Source organism: Pholcus phalangioides, unplaced genomic scaffold (assembly GCF_987345545.1).
Source record: "Pholcus phalangioides strain wild (caught in Gottingen) unplaced genomic scaffold, Ppha-v1.0 ptg000015l_1, whole genome shotgun sequence".
NCBI lineage: Eukaryota > Metazoa > Arthropoda > Arachnida > Araneae > Pholcidae > Pholcus > Pholcus phalangioides.
Window position 1 is genome coordinate 92,222,436 of NW_028301608.1, and position 19,593 is coordinate 92,242,028.

At 36.8% G+C, this 19,593-nt stretch overlaps 1 protein-coding gene across 1 annotated transcript; it reads right to left on the reverse strand.

Moving 5' to 3' along the window:
* Positions 1-626: 626 nt before the first annotated feature.
* Positions 627-18,708, reverse strand: LOC149077044 (uncharacterized). Its single transcript, XM_089242325.1, has 5 exons — positions 18,080-18,708; positions 17,266-17,855; positions 16,090-16,908; positions 15,277-15,765; positions 627-736 (listed from the first exon to the last, which is right to left on the reverse strand). Exons 1-5 carry the CDS (start codon positions 18,706-18,708, stop codon positions 627-629), a joined length of 2,637 nt encoding a protein of 878 aa, XP_089098451.1.
* Between the last annotated feature and the right edge of the window lie 885 nt (positions 18,709-19,593).

Below are 19,593 nucleotides of genomic sequence, written 5' to 3' on the forward strand. Positions count from 1 at the left end.
ACACGGCACCAGTGGAAAAAGCAATCTCTTCTGGCTGTTGGTATTGTTATTTGGAAGTGATGCCTACATAGGTTGGCTCGTCTTTACATTATCTCAAAGAAAGGTTCTCCCGATGGTAGACAAGCCATTCGTTGGAATGGTTTGTAGCACATATTCAAATCTGCAGTGATTCTACGCCACTCGAGGGAGTGCGAACCGAGGAATTTGCATAGTCGTGAACGGAACTCCAGAGTCGGACAAACGGACACTCAGAAAGCATGTGACAACGTATCCGCATCAAATTATGCGGTGTGTTGTGCGTAACATTAATGAAATTCTATTAGCTTTGGAAACTATGCCATGAGATAATATTCAGTAAAATCCGGTAGTGACTCGTTGCAATACCTAAATCCCCGCATGTATCTAATTTCTGCAGCGTTTGAGCTAGCTGATAATAGTTCCTAGTTATATAATAATTCCTAGCTGATAATATTCAGGATCGGTGTGTCTGCCCAAATTCATTGACTAAAATAAATAGGGAGTTAATACTGACAAATCCACCTGGTAAGTTTGGCCTCTGGAGTTTTCTATCGCAGAGAATAACTTTACGTCACCAGCGATTGCAATAGAGGGATGGGTGGCACAGCCTAAGTGATATCGTAAGTGTACAAAGTAAATATGATCGGGCCCAAAACCGATCCCTGGACGAGAGGCTTGGCACTTGGCATTCTCTGGGCATGACTCTCCATACTCGAACCTGATGATGAAAATGATCTGAATACACCCTTATGTATATTCGAAATGACTGTTCCGAGTCTATAAAACGTCACAATCACTCCAGCGCTATGATTATCATAAGCTTTCAAGATGTCACAATAACCATAGCTGGGGGGCTTTACATTCAGCTGTTTATCTTTTAAAAAATTTCTGTTTCGATTCCTTTTATCCTTTTCATTTTTTGCGAGATGGAAACGCCCTCCAGTATATACGTATTAATAATTTACGAAAATCAGTTGGTTTCATTGCGCTTTGAAATCTGAAAAAAAAAAGAAATTATTAAATTGAAAAGGAAACCTCAAATCAGAAATGTCAGTGCACATTTGTGGAAAATGTTACCAATCTTTTTAATTTGAATTTTTCTCTTGAACTCGTTTTTTTCCTTCTTTTTTTCTTACGACCAAGTAATTTTAATCCGAGCTGAATTCTTTGATTGATTTAGTCTCCGAGTTTCAAATTGAAACCAAAATAAATTTAAAAGAGAAGCTTTTCGAGTTTGTTTTTTTTTTTTTTCCTAGTTTTATCCTTGAGAGGGGTGTATGAAATGGAGTTTTTTCTTAGTAAAAAACTCAGCTAAATGGATCGAAGTGAAGGTAATTCTGCGAAGAATCCACGGGAAAAAGAAGCCACTCTTTTTCAGCTTGAAATGTGTCTTCTTTGACGAATGGTTCGGTCGTCTTATCGGTGGCCGGTAACTATTTATTTTTACCTCCGCTAACTAGAAAAATATTTCAATTATCCAAAAAGGTTTTTCGATTTATTTTCGCCATTTTTCTTCTTTTATTATTATTATTATTCGGTTCAATCTTGAAATGAAGTCAAAGGGGGGAAAAATTGTCTCAAGGATTAGAGGGATGGGTGGGTGGGAGGATTAATGGACTTGGTTTAAGTGCTTAAGAAACGGATAAAATGTAAGGATCTTTCTTTGTTGCAGTGATATGTTATATGGTCAAGTGTTGCGTGAAAGGAATTTACCAGAACTAAGGTTTTTTTTTTTCAATCAATTATTTCTATAGTTCGATATATATTCATCAGAGTGTATTTTGTTGATTTTGAAATGATAGCAGTAGGTATATTGTGAAATAGAAACTCTGATTAACTAATTTGTAAATATCTTTTCAGATTTACTTTTGAATCTACAATATATAGTGTAAGTATGGATTATATGTGAATTGAGATTTATATACATCTTTCGGAATTCGAATGATCATATGAGGAGCTTATTTTCAAACGAGAACATTTCTCCAATTACTTTATGCTATATACTACGGTTTACTATTTTATACGCCTATGAACTGTTTTTCCATGCTTTATTCCTCCTTATTTTCTCGCCCGTTCGTAATAAATCATAACCTGAGGATCCCGATGGCAAAACTACTTCATCGGAGTCGTCGGGAAAATGAGGAGAACTTTTATTTCACGGATTCTTATCTTTTTGCTACGTTCTTATCTTTTGAGCGGCTCATTTTAGTTATTTTAGCTTTTTCATCCAAAAGTCTTGTTCAATGGCTGGTTTTTGTTGTTCCAAGGTACATCACTTTATAATAGAGTGTTCGAAAGTATAAGCCATTTTGTTCTCTAAAGGGAGATAGCAACGGGTAGGTTAAGATTTCGATGAATTTGAAATAAAAAATAATCATCAAAGCCTCGAAAATAAGGAGAAAAATAAAGGAGGGGAAAAAAATTAGAGGGGAAGAAGAAAAATAAAGGTGAGATGCATTTGTTTTTTTACTAAAAATATCATATTTACCTACATTGAGTCTGCCATGGGTCGCCTTCCCGTGAGAGTGCCTGCCTATCACTAGTTTACATCTTCTAGGTACCGTTATCCTACATTACCATTTGCTTTTGAATTTTAAAATGAAATGTCCGTAAGTACAACAATCCTACGGAAGTTGCACCTACGGACATTGGGTTGCTGTATTTTTGAAATATATGACATCCATATTTACTATGGGCATCTTTTTCTCAGTCACCTCTTTGGGCATTTTTGCCTGTTGTGGCGCTGTATTTGTATTTGTAAGTAATATCAGACTCCCGTATCAGCAAGGCCGTCTTGAGAGCATCATGGGGCCCCTGGGCTAATCGGTTTTTTGGAGGTCTTACCTGGTAAATTCTAGCAAATGTTAATCAGACGTCATTTTTATGAGGCCCCTCCATTCTTGAGGCCCCCGTCCGGGCCGTGTCCGGGTGGGACCATGCGTTAAGACGGCACTGCCTACCAGAGACGTACACAACCGGGTACTCAGGGGCACGTGCCTCCCCCTCCCCCAAGCTGAAAAAAATTAGAAATATTTCGTTCAAAAAAAAATCGAAATATCGGAAGGAAATATTTTTAAAATGCCAATTTTAATGACCAAATTTTAATTAACCAACTTTTGTTAATTTAAACGCTTTTGAAGGGTGGTAACTGAAAATTTCACGTTACAAAAGGAACTTTTTGTTCCCCCTCCTAAGGACAATCCTGCGTACGCCCCTATCCACTACACATAACACTTTCTGTCACACTTTCCGCACCGGTGCGTTAGAAATTGCACAGAGGCATGTGCACGAGGTGCTTGTAAAGTTTAGTAATGTATGTAGTAGTAGAAGTGTTCTTTCTCAGTGTTTCTTCAATATTCTTGCACTTTTTGATTGCTGATATAAAGCGAGTAATTTCGCGACCCGTCACAAATGGGCAAATGGGAGAAATAGTAAAAAAAAAAAATCTTACCTTCTATATGAAAATTTTAGTTCATAACTTGCTATTATACAAAAGCTAATTCATTTAGTTAAGAATGCTGCTGCCATCTATTGAATAAGAACACAATGGTGCCACTGTGTCTCAGATGCAACTAGGGTCATCGATTTGGAAATTCTCATTGACGAGCGGCTCAGTTTTTCTGAACATTGTTCAAGGGTGGCAAAAAATCGAATAGAATGCTCGGTTTCGAAATCAAAAAGTTACAAAGAGAGACTTCATTTCTTGAATATGTTTACATTGTATGAACGCAGGTGCCGGGTAGATATGAGCGAAGTGCTCAAAAAATTTTCAACGGGATAGATAGGATGAATCATGAATTATTAATACGCCGTTAATCGACTGCTTTGATAAGTGGACACCAGTATGGATTGATAAGGGACAATTCTAAGTTGTGGTCTCGCAGGGTATTTTTCTCTGATAGGGTTGTTAAAACAAGGTGAATAGCTTATCCCCGTGGGTAGTAAATTCCAACACAACACTTGATACGACACTTGGGTATCATGCATAATCCCCGGTAAGAGTGATCAATATAGGGAAATTTATCAAATTTACCAAATTATTTTTAAGTATGCATAATAATTCATAATAACCGGTTATTATGTATAATAATCACATCTATCGCGTTTACCGTACATATATACCGCATTATTTAAAAAAAAATAAGGAATCTGACAAAAATTTTACAACTATTTTAATCAATATATCATGGACATAAAGTTGGTTACGGAAGAGAGGTTTTTGGAAAAGCGAAGCGCCAAGATGAGAGTGAAAAATGAATTGCCTATTTTCCGATGATTTATTAGCACAATTAATTGCGGGAAAGACCACAAAGACATTCAATCAAGACAAGGATAAAGACAAAAACACGAGAAAAAGAAAAAAGTTGGAACTCGTTTCAAGTTTATTAATTAAGGAGAAATTCCAAATTATGAAGAAATACAAAAACAAAATTTCCATCGAGATGAAAGCCAAAAATGTTTCCGGACAATTTTTCATATCTTGAAGCGAAAATACTCGTGTTTTTGTTTTCAAGAGTAATTTTATGACAATAAGATTTTTAAAAAAGGAATTTAAAATATTTCATAAAGTACAGCACTTTTTAAACACAAATTTCTTACATTTGAGAATGCTGTTATTTGATTTAATTGGCCTAAAGTGTTAAAGTAATTATTAGCACTTCGTTATTTTTTTTTTCATTTCTTATAAAAACTGTATTTTTAACTAAGAAAACTAATTTTATCACAAAAAATGAGTAACTTTGCCTGGTTTTAATTTATACAAAAATTGTCACGTTTTTAAGACAAATAAATTCAACTGGTCGAATGGTCGACGCGTTTCGGCTCTTCAATGGAGAGCCGTCATCAGGACCTCGTGGTCAGAACTCACACGAATGAAGAGTGATGTTTACGTCTGGTCGTCCGAAGAGTTCGCCTTTGTATTTGCTGCGTCCGAGTGGTCTTTGGATGCGAATTGGGGAGCCATCTGTTGTAAAGTGTTGAAAGTTTTTTCACGACTGAGGTTAATAAAGCCTGTCCAAACTGACGAAATAGGTGGTGTGTTTCTTCCATCATTAACGAGGAAATTCTGGCATGTTCTGATGAAGTATCCCTCGAGAAAATTCAATTCCGAATTGTGTGTTGCTTTTTTAAAAACAAATGCTTTGTCAAAATCAAAATGATGTGAATGTTGCCAACAGTGTTGGCAAATATTCGCGTTCTCGAACACCGAAAGCATGTTGAGAAGGGACGGACGGATAATTCGGCTATTGCCCAACACTGTTGGCAACATTCACATCATTTTGATTTTGACAAAGCATTTGTTTTTAAAAAAGCAACACACAATTCGGAATTGAATTTTCTCGAGGGATACTTCATCAGAACATGCCAGAATTTCCTCGTTAATGATGGAAGAAACACACCACCTATTTCGTCAGCTTGGACAGGCTTTATTAACCTCAGTCGTGAAAAAACTTTCAACACTTTACAACAGATGGCTCCCCAATTCGCATCCAAAGACCACTCGGACTCAGCAAATACAAAGGCGAACTCTTCGGACGACCAGACGTAAACATCACTCTTCATTCGTGTGAGTTCTGACCACGAGGTCCTGATGACGGCTCTCCATTGAAGAGCCGAAACGCGTCGACCATTCGACCAGTTGAATTTATTTGTCTTAAAAACGTGACAATTTTTGTATAAAATAAAAACTAATTTTAATAAATTTATTAAAATAAAACATAATTTTTAAATTAATTTAATTAATTTTCGATATATTCCATGCCCTTTAAAAATTAATGACTATTTTATCAAAATACGGGCAAAGTCTATAAATTAATATGTTAGTTTGAATTAATATACATAGTTAAAATAGCTTTAAGTATGCAGCAATTAATGCAGTAATTACATAGTTAAAATATTTTATTGCATTCAAAAGAACAATTTGTTTTATTTTTTTTCTCCCTTCCATAATCTAGGTATTTTCTGTATATTATGAATCTCAAATATTCAGAAAAATTCTTTTTTTTCATTTAAATAAGTACAAAATGTATAGGATTGAGCATTAATGTGTGATAGAAATCTCTAAATTATATTGCCCAAATTCGACATCGTGTTGGTTTCTTTGAATATTAGTTTCCGTTGGTTTGAAAAACCATGATTGTAAAATGTTAAAATGTAGTTTAATATCACTCAATATCGTACACTAAAAGCAGTACAGTTATTATTATTATTTTATTTTAGCAGCAATTATAAGCAGTTGATGCAGTTTTTGTAATTTTTATTAAAAATTTACCATTGTTTCATTCGGAGAAGATTCGAAGAAGCACATCAGATATGTGCTTTTGAAACTTATTAATGCATTTATTTATCGTACATACTCTACGTGTTTACGAGATGCCATCATGTATCACTATTATGTATCTTCTAAATGGGAGGAAGCAGAGAACCATAATCAATTTATTAAGCCTTTCCTAAACAAAGAACGATACAACAGGCCACACTGAAAAAAAAAATTGATGACGATTAATATGGAGAACGTCATGAAAAATTAGTCATTTTAAATTACTATATAATGCAATTCTATCACGATGCTATTTATACTCTTCGGGGAGTTGAATAAATCATCTTTTTTAAACTGCAAATTTTTCTTTGTGCTTTTTATTACCAATTACAATTGCTTGTATATTTTTCTTTAGGATTTATATAAAGTTTTATTGATCATTTTTAATGCACAATAGTTCATCGGATATTATTGCCAATATTTATTTGTTTCTTTTATTTTACTCATTTATTATTTCATTTCTAGTTGTTTTATTTTTTGTGAAAATTTTTTTTCTTGTAATTTGTCTCAGTTTATTTGTTTAAACTGTAACTGGCTTATTTCTGTAGTTGGAATGACGATAAATAAATAAGCAAGTCTCATAACAACACCTGGATATTGTAATTTATATTATTTTACTCCATTAGAAAACCAAACTGCTGCATAAAAACAACTTGAGAATGATAAAAATTGGATGCATTGGAAATGTCAAAACTACAACGAAATATTTTTTTACATGGAAAATAGTGTTTTTGACTTTATTCTTCTTTTATATAAAAAAAAGCAGCTACTTGCATTCGAATTAAAATACAAAATATATAATACAAGAATATTTAAAAAATACGTAATTTTTCTAATTAATCATTATAATAATGTTTTGTCAACTGCTTCAGATTATTTTCGTAAAAATATTTGTATTACAAGGAACTACTACACAATCATCACGACTAAAAACCACGGCCTTGACCTTTTTATTTCAGTTGCTGAAGTTCAAGGACTTAAAAAAACGCAAATCAATTTATTGATTCATTTTAAACTTGTTTCATATCATAAATATTTTACTAAATTTCATTTTCCCTCCTCCACGAAATAACTATCATGTTCTTATTTCCATTGTAATATAGAAATTGTGATTCTCCCGCTACACACACATACTCACACACACATTTATCTATTCGCTTGTATGAAGAAGAATCATAACGTGAAACACCGAGCGATTTTCGACTCATGTTAGGCTATTAAAACTATTTCTTTTGGCGAGATTGGAAGTTATATATGCATACGATATTTATATGCATATATTTATATGCATGCACGTTTTTCTCATGCAACGTTGATTTGTGCGAAATGTTTTTACTGCTCATCCGAGTAAAAGATATGCGACAAAATGACTCGGAGAACCATTAACTGCAGTCTCGGAACATTAACATTTTTCTTTTCCAATTTAAATACGGATGCAATTTCTTTCCCTTTTCCTGTTTTTTGATGGGATGAAAACAAATATCGTACTCACAAAATGAAAAGAAAAAACATTCGTTAAATGCATTTTGAGGAAATAAAATACTTTTCCTTTAGATATTTTTTCCGCACTTGATGTAATAGATATAAATTTCTTAATCAAAGTAATTAATTCTCCACGGAGAAGCTCGTAATGGGTACGAGTGTTGATAATTACATTATGTGATATATATAATGATCTTATTGAGCTTTAAAATGTACTTTTTTCTTTCTGTTATATAGTCAATGAAGGTTTCTTTCATGAGAACGTTACTCAATACAGTAGAGCATCGATTATCTGAAACAATTGGGGACGGGGGGAGGGCGTTCGGATGAATGATTTTTCGGATAAGTGATCAAAGAAAAAAAATGTGCCAGTGTCATAGGAACAATATGAAACAAAGAAACAGTGATATTAAACACAAAACTGTATTTTGTATGACACGTCTTACAAACTTACTAGCCTAGTTTGACAAGTTCAAAGTGGCCCCATCAAAGTAGGCCTACAGTTTAAGAAGTCCAGAATTTTCTTTTGTTTCCGAGCTGAGGCTCTTTTTTTGCCGCTATATCTCGCAAACATTTTAGACAGCAATTGGACACACAGCATCACACTCTTCTTGTCTCCTTTAACCACTTCATAGCTGTCTCAAGGCAGTGAATTTGCCGACCAGAACGTTTTCGGTTAAACGATGCTTCGGTTGATCAGTATTCGGGTAATCGATGCTCTACTGTAGTTTTACTACCGAAAGTATTTTTATTGATAAAATTTAATAGATTCATAATAAAAATATGTTTTAAACTTTAACACAGTCATTTTTTTAATCGCTGGTCCGTGAGCAACAATTTTGGCCGATTCATATTTCTTATGCGTAATTTTAGATATAATAGAGCATTTTACCGTTTCTATATTGTCATTGTCCATCAACTCCAGTTTCGGAACATAAGCATTTTTCTTTTTTCCCATTTAAATACAAATGAAATTTGTAAATGCTAATATAGGAAAAAATGAAATTTGTGTATGCCATATATATATATGTTTTGAAGAAAAAACAAATATCGAGTTCACAAAATGAAAAAAAGTTAATCAACGTCATTAAATGATGCATTTTGATCAAATAAAATACATTTTTTTCTCTCTCGAAACTTTTTTTCCTTGACGTAACATATATTAATTTCTTATCAAAGTAATTAATTCTTCACATAAAAACCCGTAATGGGTATAAGAGTGTTGATAATTACATTATGTGATTAGTATGACCTTATTGATCTTAAATATTGTACATTTTTTTTTCCTTTGTGTTAGACGAAAAAAACTAATTTGTATGTAAGTGAATGTTTTATTTTTCTTTCATTAGAGCGTACTCCATAGTTTTACTCTACCGAAAATAAATATTTTTATTGATAAAATTAATGGATTCACAATGAAAGAATGTTTTATACTCTAACACAGTTTTCTTCAACCGCTGGTCCGTGAGAAATTTCGACCAATTCGTATAGTTTATGCGTAATTTTAGATCTGATTAAATATTATACCGTTTCTATATTGGTTATTAGTTATGTCTTGGCAGTTGGCAGTTGTACGAATTATTTTTTGCCAGTCCGTTATTTCTCTTGGTTAGAGGTGGTTGTATTTTTTGCCGGCCCGTGAATTATTTCGCCTATTTATCTTTTACCAGTCCTCAAACTGTTTCTACCACCTAATCATTTTTTGCAGTTCAAAAAGTATTTCTCCTGCTCATTTATTTTTTTCCGGTACACAAATTATTTCTCCTATTTGCTATTTATTTTCTCCGGGGATCCGCGAAATTATTTTCTCTCTATTCATTTATCTTTTACCAGTCGTCCATCTTTTTCTGCCACTTAATTATTTTTTGCAGTTCCTCAAATTTTTTCTCCAACTCATTCATTTTTTGTCAAACTGCAAACTATTTCTCTTATTCATTCATTTTTAACCAAACCGCAGCACATATCTACTATGTTTTGTTTATTTGTCTGTCCGCAAATCATTTTTTTGAATTTGTTTATTTTTTGCCGATCAGCAAATCATTTTTCTCCCATTAATTTATATATTTTTTTCCATTCCTCAAATTAATTCTCCTACTTATTTATTTTTAGACGTTCTGCAAATTATTTCCTCCTTTTTTGGCTAAATTTCTTTATTTTTTTACCGTCCGCAAATCATTTCTCCGTTTTGTATTATTGTCGGTGTGCAAATCATTTCTCCCATATTTCTATTTTTGTTGGTCAGCAAATTCGTTAAATCATTTTTTGTCCGGTCCGCAAATCATTTCTCTTAGTTATTTTTTCCGCTCCAACATTGTATATATCTCAACGTTTTGAAATAAAATCCGCAAAAGCATCAAACCGCATTTCAGGAGTCAAAAAGAAATTTTCAAACAAAAATAGAAAATGGAAATAAATAATGCCATTTCAGGCAAGAAAATCGCATTCGTTAAGGGCGAGTACAAAGCATACATGGTTATGCACGAATTATCATAATTCATGCATAACAAGCATCTCTTGTCTAAATTAGAAAGAAAAAGCTACGGATTTAATAGGAGTTTTCAAATTTTATTCCATTTGTTTCCATCTACTCCTCCTGAATAATATGTGACGATTCATTTTTTATCCTGGGACCCAAACAATGTCATCAAATTCATATAAAATTTACATTTTTCTCATTAAAAGTGAAAACAAATTATTTTTTTTGAAATTTAAGCCTTTAGGTTAAAAAATAATAACGTTGCAAAAATCATTTGCGATTGGATTGAATTTGTGTATACAGCATGTCTGCATTTTTAACCAACATTTCACTTTTAAAAAGCAAATTTTGAAAAAAAAAACATTGGAGATGGAGAAAAATGCTGTATTTAATGATAATTCTCGACATTATATTGTCAAAACATCACTGTGTATTTAGCCGTTTTTTCAATCAATTTTCCTCTAAAGAATAAACAATATTTACAAATATGTTTTACACGCATCTACACTGGTGAAATAAATTAAGAGAATTTGCATATTTTATCGAATTTCATGAAGAGAACTGAACTGAATGTAAAACCACTGCTTCTAGACAAAAATGCAAATCTTGTACGTCAAATACGTAAGCGTACACGTGTGTGTAGGCGGAGCCAGTAGAGAAACAGACTTTATAAGCGCGCGTAAGTTAAGACGCATTTCGTTCGCTAGCACACCTCGGCGAATTTCTTGGTGTTATTTTGCAGCAATCGGTTAATTTCAAATTGTAACAGTAAAAATGAGTAACCACCAACGTTTAGATGATGGAATGAGGTGGCGAATTGTGGGGAGGCTAGAAGCAGGCCAATCTCAAGTCTAGATTTGTAGAGAGTTCAATTTAACGCCCAGCGTCGCGTGTAACTTATGGAAATAGTTCCAGGATACCGGATCCATCGAGAGAAAGCCTGGGCCAAGTCGTCCAAGAGCCACGACGGCCAGAGAAGATCGCCATTTGTCGATTATAGCGAGGCGTAACAGGAGTGCTACAGCTTCTCAGCTCTCTCGTGACGTATGCAGCCACAGGAACCCGTGTATCAAGGGTGACTGTTTCCAAAAGGACTTCATGAGACAGGGTTGTTTGCAAGAAGACCTGCTGTTTGCGTCCCGCTCACTTCTACGGACAGGAGAATCCATTTATCATGGTGCAGAGAGCATAGAGATTCGAGTATGGATCAATGGGCGACCGTTCTCTTCACCGATGAGTCCCGGTTCCGCCTAAGCACCGATTCTCGCCGTACATTCATATGGAGAGAACCAGGGACCCGCTACCTACCCTCCAATGTCCGCGAAATCGACCATTATGGCGTAGGAGGTTTAATGGTCTGGGCAGGCATCATGTTGGATGGCCGCACACCTCTCCATGTCTTTGAAAGAGGCACTGTGACTGGTGTGAGGTATAGGGATGAGGTCTTGGAGCCCTATGTTCGCCGTTTCAGGGGTGCAGTTGGCCCTGAGTTCATTTTAATGGACGATAACGCGAGGCCACATAGAGCTCTTCTGCTCGACGATTTTCTAGAGAGTGAGGATATTCGCCGGATGGATTGGCTAGCCAGATCTCCAGACCTTTACCCTATAGAGCATGTCTGGTACACTCTGGGGAGGGCAATTGCAACTCGCAACCCCCCTCCAGGAACCATCCAGGGGATGAAAACAGCGTTGCTGAACGAGTGCGACGAATTGCCACAGGAAATGATAAACTGCCTTATTTCCAGTATGAAATCACGCTGCGAGACCTGTATATCTGTAAGAGGAGACCATACCCCGTATTAACCCATATATTAACCCATTTTTTTGTTTACTCTGCAACCGCTGATTTATGTCTTCTGACTCCAACGAGTGTTACGCACGATCATGCGTGTGCATTACAATTATTGAATGGTTATTTGTTTTGTATTGTATCAATGTATGTACATATCAAATTTCATTAAAATCGGTACAGTAGTTTTATAGATAATCGACCAAGTCTGCGAATTCTCTTAATTTCTTACACCAGTTTACCTAAATCAGAGGGTGTCAACTCATTTACATGTAATGAAAGCGAAAGATTACTTATGAAATTTAGCATATCAGTAGTAGTGAATTGTGCGTTTCTGGGCCGTAGAAGCTCCTATGGGCTAACCCTAATTTCTCTCTACTACCGTCACATCTCACTACTACTCTCCCATAGACGCTACTACGGCCCAGAAACGCCCAATTCACTACTACTACTCATATAGCGAGTTCTATGAACTAAATCTGATCAGCTTTTAATTTTATTTGGAAATTTAAATCTTTCGAGCATATGTTCGGAATTTTTTTCTGAAATTAGTTAAGCACAAATTATGAATCGTGAAATGTATATTAATTTTTTTCACGTATTCATTCTATAATCTATATACAAGATGATTACTTAATTCCCTGTGTCGCATTTTACTGGCAAACCGTTAATCCTAGAGGCTTACTTCCAGTTAGAAAAATTATCCAAATAACATGCAGAACTCGGATACGTATAAAGTATGATACTCAGAGAGGTACCTAAGTATGCCTCTAGGATTGACGGTTCTCCAGTAAAATGCCGCAAGGGGAATAAAGAATTCTCACCCTGTATATAAAACTGAAAAAAACTACTCGGTGCTGCCCGGATTTTCCCCCCGTATAACTGTAGGCATTTAAGATGTGATAAACCGTTTTAAAGGAGCAAACACGTCTGAAACGAATTGTTAAGGAATAAACACGTCTGAAACGCCTTTTTTAAGGAATAAACACGTCTGACATGCATTTTTGTTAAGGAGCAAATACGTCTGAAACGCATTGTTAAAGAACCATGGTAAACAAATTAAACCTTCCAAAGTTGGAAGGTTGATTCTTCCATTTGTTGAGCCCCAAGACTCATTATTTCCTGACAGTTTTTTACCCATTTCATCATTGTCTATCTTTGACAAATTTTTAAAGTGGCCTATCGTTCAAGTCGGATCGAGTTCTGTTCGGTAAATATACAAAATTTACGACGAACGATCTAAAATTTTAGATTTGTATAGAGAACATACATTCAGGGACAGAAAATAAATTAATAAATTTTATTGTATTGCACGGACTGACATTGACCGACACACCGAATACATGTATGTATGTATGTTATTATCGGTCCTTTAATATTTCGTAAAAGTTGGGCAAATGCCCGAATTTTGCGAAAAACTCTCGGACAACAATGGTTCTTGGGCCTCAAAATAACTTTCGAACTGTTTACTACCCGTTACCGTGGGTTCCGAAACAATGCATTCCACAAACATGTTTATCTCTCTACAATGGTTCGTCGCGTCTTCAAAGCTCACAATATATTGAGAAAACTCGTGCAGCACCGGCTATTATAGCTAATACGTACATTAAATTTACGAATATTTCTTTTTAAACTTCATCATGTAGCCTATTGAAAAAAAAGTGCATTAAATATTTTGTCGCTAAGAAAAATTATTTTTCTCCTTTCAATCCGAAAATGGATGATAGTGCTCAATATTTCTCACGTTGTTTCTTCAAAACAAATATCTTTTATTATTTCCGAGGGGAAATGTTTCCGGAACGGGGAGAAAATTCTTAAATTTTTCAAGAATTTCATAAGAAACCGTGAAAGATGCTTATAGACAAAAGTGTTCGTGATATCCCGGATGTAAAGGATACGAAACAAAGAATCTATTTGGAATTTCAGGAATTTTTGTGTCTACAAACATGTATTTTGGATGAGACTTTTATTTCTTGAATAAGCTTTTATTCTTGAGGAATTTTCTTTTAGATTATTAAATAAATATCAATTCTGTATCAAAATTGCGTAACGTTATAAGATAACTGAAAACATATTTATTTGTTTCCATAGTTTTTGCGAACTTCTGACTGACAGAAAGTATTTCAATTTGTTTTTATAAAGTAAAATATGTTATGAAAAATTTACAAACCAAACAACCACACTAGCACCTTGTCAAAATCCTTTCCGGAAAGTATCTGTTCTCCTTAATATGAAACTTTTCTTCAAAAAAGGAAGCAATCCATTTGTTGACATGAATTTGAGTTATGAGGTTGCGTGATTTGGATAAAATGATGGATCAGGATAATTGATTAATTTCTTAAAATAATTATTTATTTACAACACGAAACATAAGACGAAATAAAAAAATCTACGGAGCGACATGTTAAGCTCTTGATGGTTTGGTCGCTTCTCTTGCGATTTCCCGCGCGACAATCCAATGGCGTCGGCTTTACAAGTGCCGCCATCTGTGAGATAAAATACAAATCGAATCTCACCACATGAGTTTCCCCCCAGTGAAGGAACATGGTGAGAGAACGATAAATGAGATACAAAATGAAAATGTGATACAAAAAATTATTCATAAGATGCAGAATAATAGATGTGCAAGACATAATACAATGATGCAGGAAATCATGTGCAATAAGTATACACTTAAAAAAAATATGATGCAAAATGTACAATTAAATGCAGAAAATTCAATAAGCTGTACAAAATATATATCGGATGCATAATATAAATGAGATGCATGAAATACAAGATGCAAAAAAATATTATGATGCACAATTCGAAACAAAATTAATTTCGGTTATCAGCCTAGGACTGAATTTGACTTTTCTGCCAGACCTAGTGACATATGGTTGTACTGGCACAGTGTCATTTTTCTTTTCTTCGAGCTTGTTTTTGTCAAGTTCCACACAGACATCGTTAAAGATAAATGCGGGTTTCACTCTGTCAAGTGAAACACAGGTCTTTCTCCCATTTACATTTAAAGTGATATTTTTTTCATTACGAGAAATCACTTCATGGGGTCCAGTATATGGTTGTGTCAAAGGTGGTGTGATCTTGTCAATTCGAAGAAACACATGTGAGCAAGTTTGCAGTTGAGGATGCACATAAATTTTGGATTGACCATGAGCTGATGTTTTGCATGGTTTGATGCTATTCATACGCTCTCTGAGCTGTTGTACATATGTGTATGTTGATGAGAGCTGACCGGGTGTATCCATGCAGAGATCTGCAGGTAATCTCAAAGATGTACCAAAAACTAACTCTGCACTAGAGGCTTTGATATCCGGCTTGACGGCTGCCCTGAGACCAAGTAAGATGGCTGGCAATGTGACGGTCCACTTTGGATTCTCATGTGCCTTCAATGAGCTTTTTAAGACACGGTGGAACCGTTCGACCATGCCATTGGCCTGTGGATGGTAAGCAGTGGTACGAATCCTGCTAGTGCCAAGCAGGTTGATCAGTTCTCTGAAGAGCGATGATTCGAACTGCCGTCCTTGATCGGTTGTTATGGTTGATGGACATCCATAACGGCAAATCCAACCATCGAACAAGGCACGACAAACTGTGTCTGCTGTGATGTCTGCTACAGGTATGACTTCCGGCCATCTGGTGTAGCGATCAATTACTGTTAAGCAGTATGTCTTTCCTTCTGAAGGAGGCAGAGGTCCAACCAGATCGATATGAATATGAGAAAATCTTGCATCGGGTGTTGCAAAGGTGCCTAAAGGTGTTTTGGTATGCTTATGAACCTTTGAGCGTTGGCACTCATTGCAACACTTTACCCAATCTTTGATGTTCCTTCTCATGTTAGGCCAAACGTATCTTGCAGATATTAGCTGAGTAGATGATGTTACACCTGCATGAGCAAGATTGTGGAAATGATGAAAAATAGTCTTGCGGAAGCTCGCTGGAACAAATGGTCTTGGTGAGCCTGTAGACACATCACACACGAGTTCTGTTGCGGTAAATGGACTTGGCATTGACTTGAAAGTCAGTGAACTAGAGTTGTCTTGCTGTAACTGTTTTAATTCTGGATCCTCTCGTTGAGCAGTTGCAAAAAGGTCAAAATCCAGGAATGGTGATTTGGAAATCGAGTTGATTTCTATTCTTGAAAGAGCGTCAGCTACCACATTATCTGCACCTTTAGTATGACGAACATCAGTGCTGAATTGCGAGATGAAGTCGAGGTGTCGCCATTGACGTGGGCTGCATTTATCAGGATTTTGCTTGAAGGCGAAGACGAGAGGTTTCTGATCGGTGAAAATTATGAACTCACGGCCGTCTAGCATGTGCCGGAATCTTTTGACAGCAGTGTACATTGCTAACAGTTCTCGGTCGTAAGTGGAGAACTTCTGTTGACTCTTTGTCAGTTTCATGGACAGGAATGCAATGGGTTCCCATCCTTTTCCATTTGATTGCATTAGCGAACCACCGACTGCTAAATCACTGGCGTCAACCCATAGACTTAGCTTGGCACCAGGAATTGGATGGTGAAGTAATGTTGCACCCGCTAAAGCTTGCTTCGCATCGATGAATGCTTGCTCGGCTGGATCAGTCCACTGAAGGATATCAGCTGGCTTGGTTTGAGTGGCTCTTTTGGATTTCTTTTTGTTTTTTATTCCCTCCAAAAACTTGTGTAGAGGTGTTAAGATGTGTGCAGCTCTGGGCACAAAACGACGATAAAAGTTGAAGAGACCAAGAAAACGTCGTAATTGAGTGATGGTGTTTGGCTTAGGAAAGTTCAGGATGCAATCAACACGATCTGTTAAAGGCTCGATGCCAGATCCAGAAACTTGGTAACCCAAAAATTCAATTGATGAAACACCAAATACACATTTAGAGGGCTTGATGCTGAGGCCATATATTTGCAGACGTTCGAATAACAACCTTAGATGTTCGATGTGCTCTTCTGGTGATTTCGAGGCTACCAGTATGTCATCAACAAAGGCATATACAAATGGAAGTCCACGAGTGACCTCGTCAATAAACCTTTGGAATGTGGCTGCAGCGTTGCAAAGGCCAAATTGCATTCGAGTGCTCTCGAACAACCCAAATGGTGTGATAATAGCACTTTTATGGACATCTTCAGGAAGTATAGGAATCTGATGATAGGCCCTGATGAGATCTATGTGGGAAAAGATTTTACTACCATGCAATTCAGATGTAAAGTCCAGAACATTTGGAACACTGTACCGATCTTTCACAGTCTGTGCATTTAAAGCTCGGTAATCACCAACTGGACGCCATTCATCACTGTCCTTTTTTGGGACCAAGTGCAGAGGTGATGCGTAGCAGCTGTTCGATGGTCGTAAATGGCCAAGGTCAAGCATCTGCTGAAATTCTTGCTTCACGATTTTCAATCGATCAGGAGCTAGACGTCTTGGTTTGGCATGCACAGGTGGACCAACAGTCTCGATATGATGCACGACAGAGTGTTTCACAGGTTGTCCTGGTTGTGGTGGTTTGATGATGTCGGGAAACTTGCTGAGAAGGCTGTGGTAGATGGTGTCACCTTCGATGAGTTTGATTGAGTGAACTTCTGCAATGTGAAGATCACAGTCAGTATTGAGTTTTGTTGTCCTATCCAGCAAACATCGTCGTCGGAGATCCGGAACAAGATCAAAGTTGAACAGAAAGTCTGCCCCAATGATGGGTGTGGAAACATTAGCCAGTAGGAAAGTCCAAGTGAAATTACGACGGAGATTGAAATCTAATGTCACCCTCTTTTGACCATAAACACTAATGGATGAAGCATTAGCAGCAGAGAGCTTCATAGTGGCGTCGCGGCGTCGTTGTGATGGTGATGCCGGAAGGATAGAAACATCGGATCCAGTGTCAATCAGGAATCGAATTTTGGAATTTCTGTCCATGGTAAAAAGGCGACGAGATGCCTGTGGCAAGGAGCATGTCGCGATTACTCCTCGCCCGCCCCGTTTTTTTGAAACTTGCACGGCGACACGCACTTTTTGGCGTTGTTGCCGAATTTGTTGTGATACCAGCAGTTTTCCGATCGTGGATGCGGACTGCGCGCACGTGAGGTACGTTGGCGAGAGTTGCTACGCGAACGCAGGACGTTTTTCAACTCGCGGCGTAACTGAGCCACTTCGTCCCGAAGTTGCGCGACGGAATCCGGCTGTTGCGGTTTCTCAACTGCGTCAACATGCTGAGGGTTCACTTCATGAATTTTGTCGGCGAGTTGAGCAGCTTTCTCGAGAACGAGTGGAGTGACAGCAGCGAGAATGGACTGAGTTGATGCCGGTAGGTGTTGGAGAAAAAGCTCCATCAGCAATTCGTCGGAGACAGAATGCGATTCCGCTCGTCGTCGCAATTCGCGGAGAATGTCGGATGGTTTCCGATCTCCCAATGACCCGCATGTTAAGAGCTTTCGAAGTTGAGTGGACGACGACTCGCTCGACCGTTTAATCAGTTCCGATTTCAGCCTTTCATACGGATCCGTGGCCGGCGGATTAACGAGAATGTCCCGGACAAGAGCCGCACTTTCCGGAGGCAGATTCGCGACAACATAGTTGTACTTTGTGACAGATTCGGTTATCGGTTTCGGAACAGCGAGAGCGAAAGTGCTTTCACACATGATAAACCACAGCGCTGGATCATGGTGGTTAAAAAGTGGTACCTGAACGGCACTTACTTCCATGATGAAAATCCAGGAAATGTGATGTCAAGTTCCGGAAAGCGAAAGTTCACTCATGGGAAACACCAGTAGATTGCCTCGTGCTGCAGTGAAGAAACTGGAACTTGTTTGAAGTCCGCGGTCACCATACTTTGAGTTATGAGGTTGCGTGATTTGGATAAAATGATGGATCAGGATAATTGATTAATTTCTTAAAATAATTATTTATTTACAACACGAAACATAAGACGAAATAAAAAAATCTACGGAGCGACATGTTAAGCTCTTGATGGTTTGGTCGCTTCTCTTGCGATTTCCCGCGCGACAATCCAATGGCGTCGGCTTTACAAGTGCCGCCATCTGTGAGATAAAATACAAATCGAATCTCACCACAAATTTATTGGGGGAAACATCTTAAGGAAAAAAATGCTTATCCGGATTGTCTTCACGTCGTTTCTTCATGCGTCAAAATGGATGCAACATAATTCCTATCCTAAAAAAACAGTGTCCGGAAAATTCACCGAATGGAAAATTCATCGCTGGGAAAACTCACCGATATCAGTTCGACAAGAGTGAATGATCGAGTGGGTGAGTGAATAAATGAGCGAAAACGGCCTGTCCCTAAATCACTAGGTAGCTCATTATATATTTCTCATTTACCGGGGGTCACTCCCTCTCTCACTAGCTTACTCATTATCCAGTCAACTGTCCAATTAATTTCTCCGAGCGTTACCCGAAGTGCCCACTTTTTTTTTGAAGATGCGTGCTTTTCCCCTTTTTTTCCTTTTCTTGGAAGTTTGAAATATTAAAATACTTTTTTTATAGCATGTTTTTTTATAGCTCGAA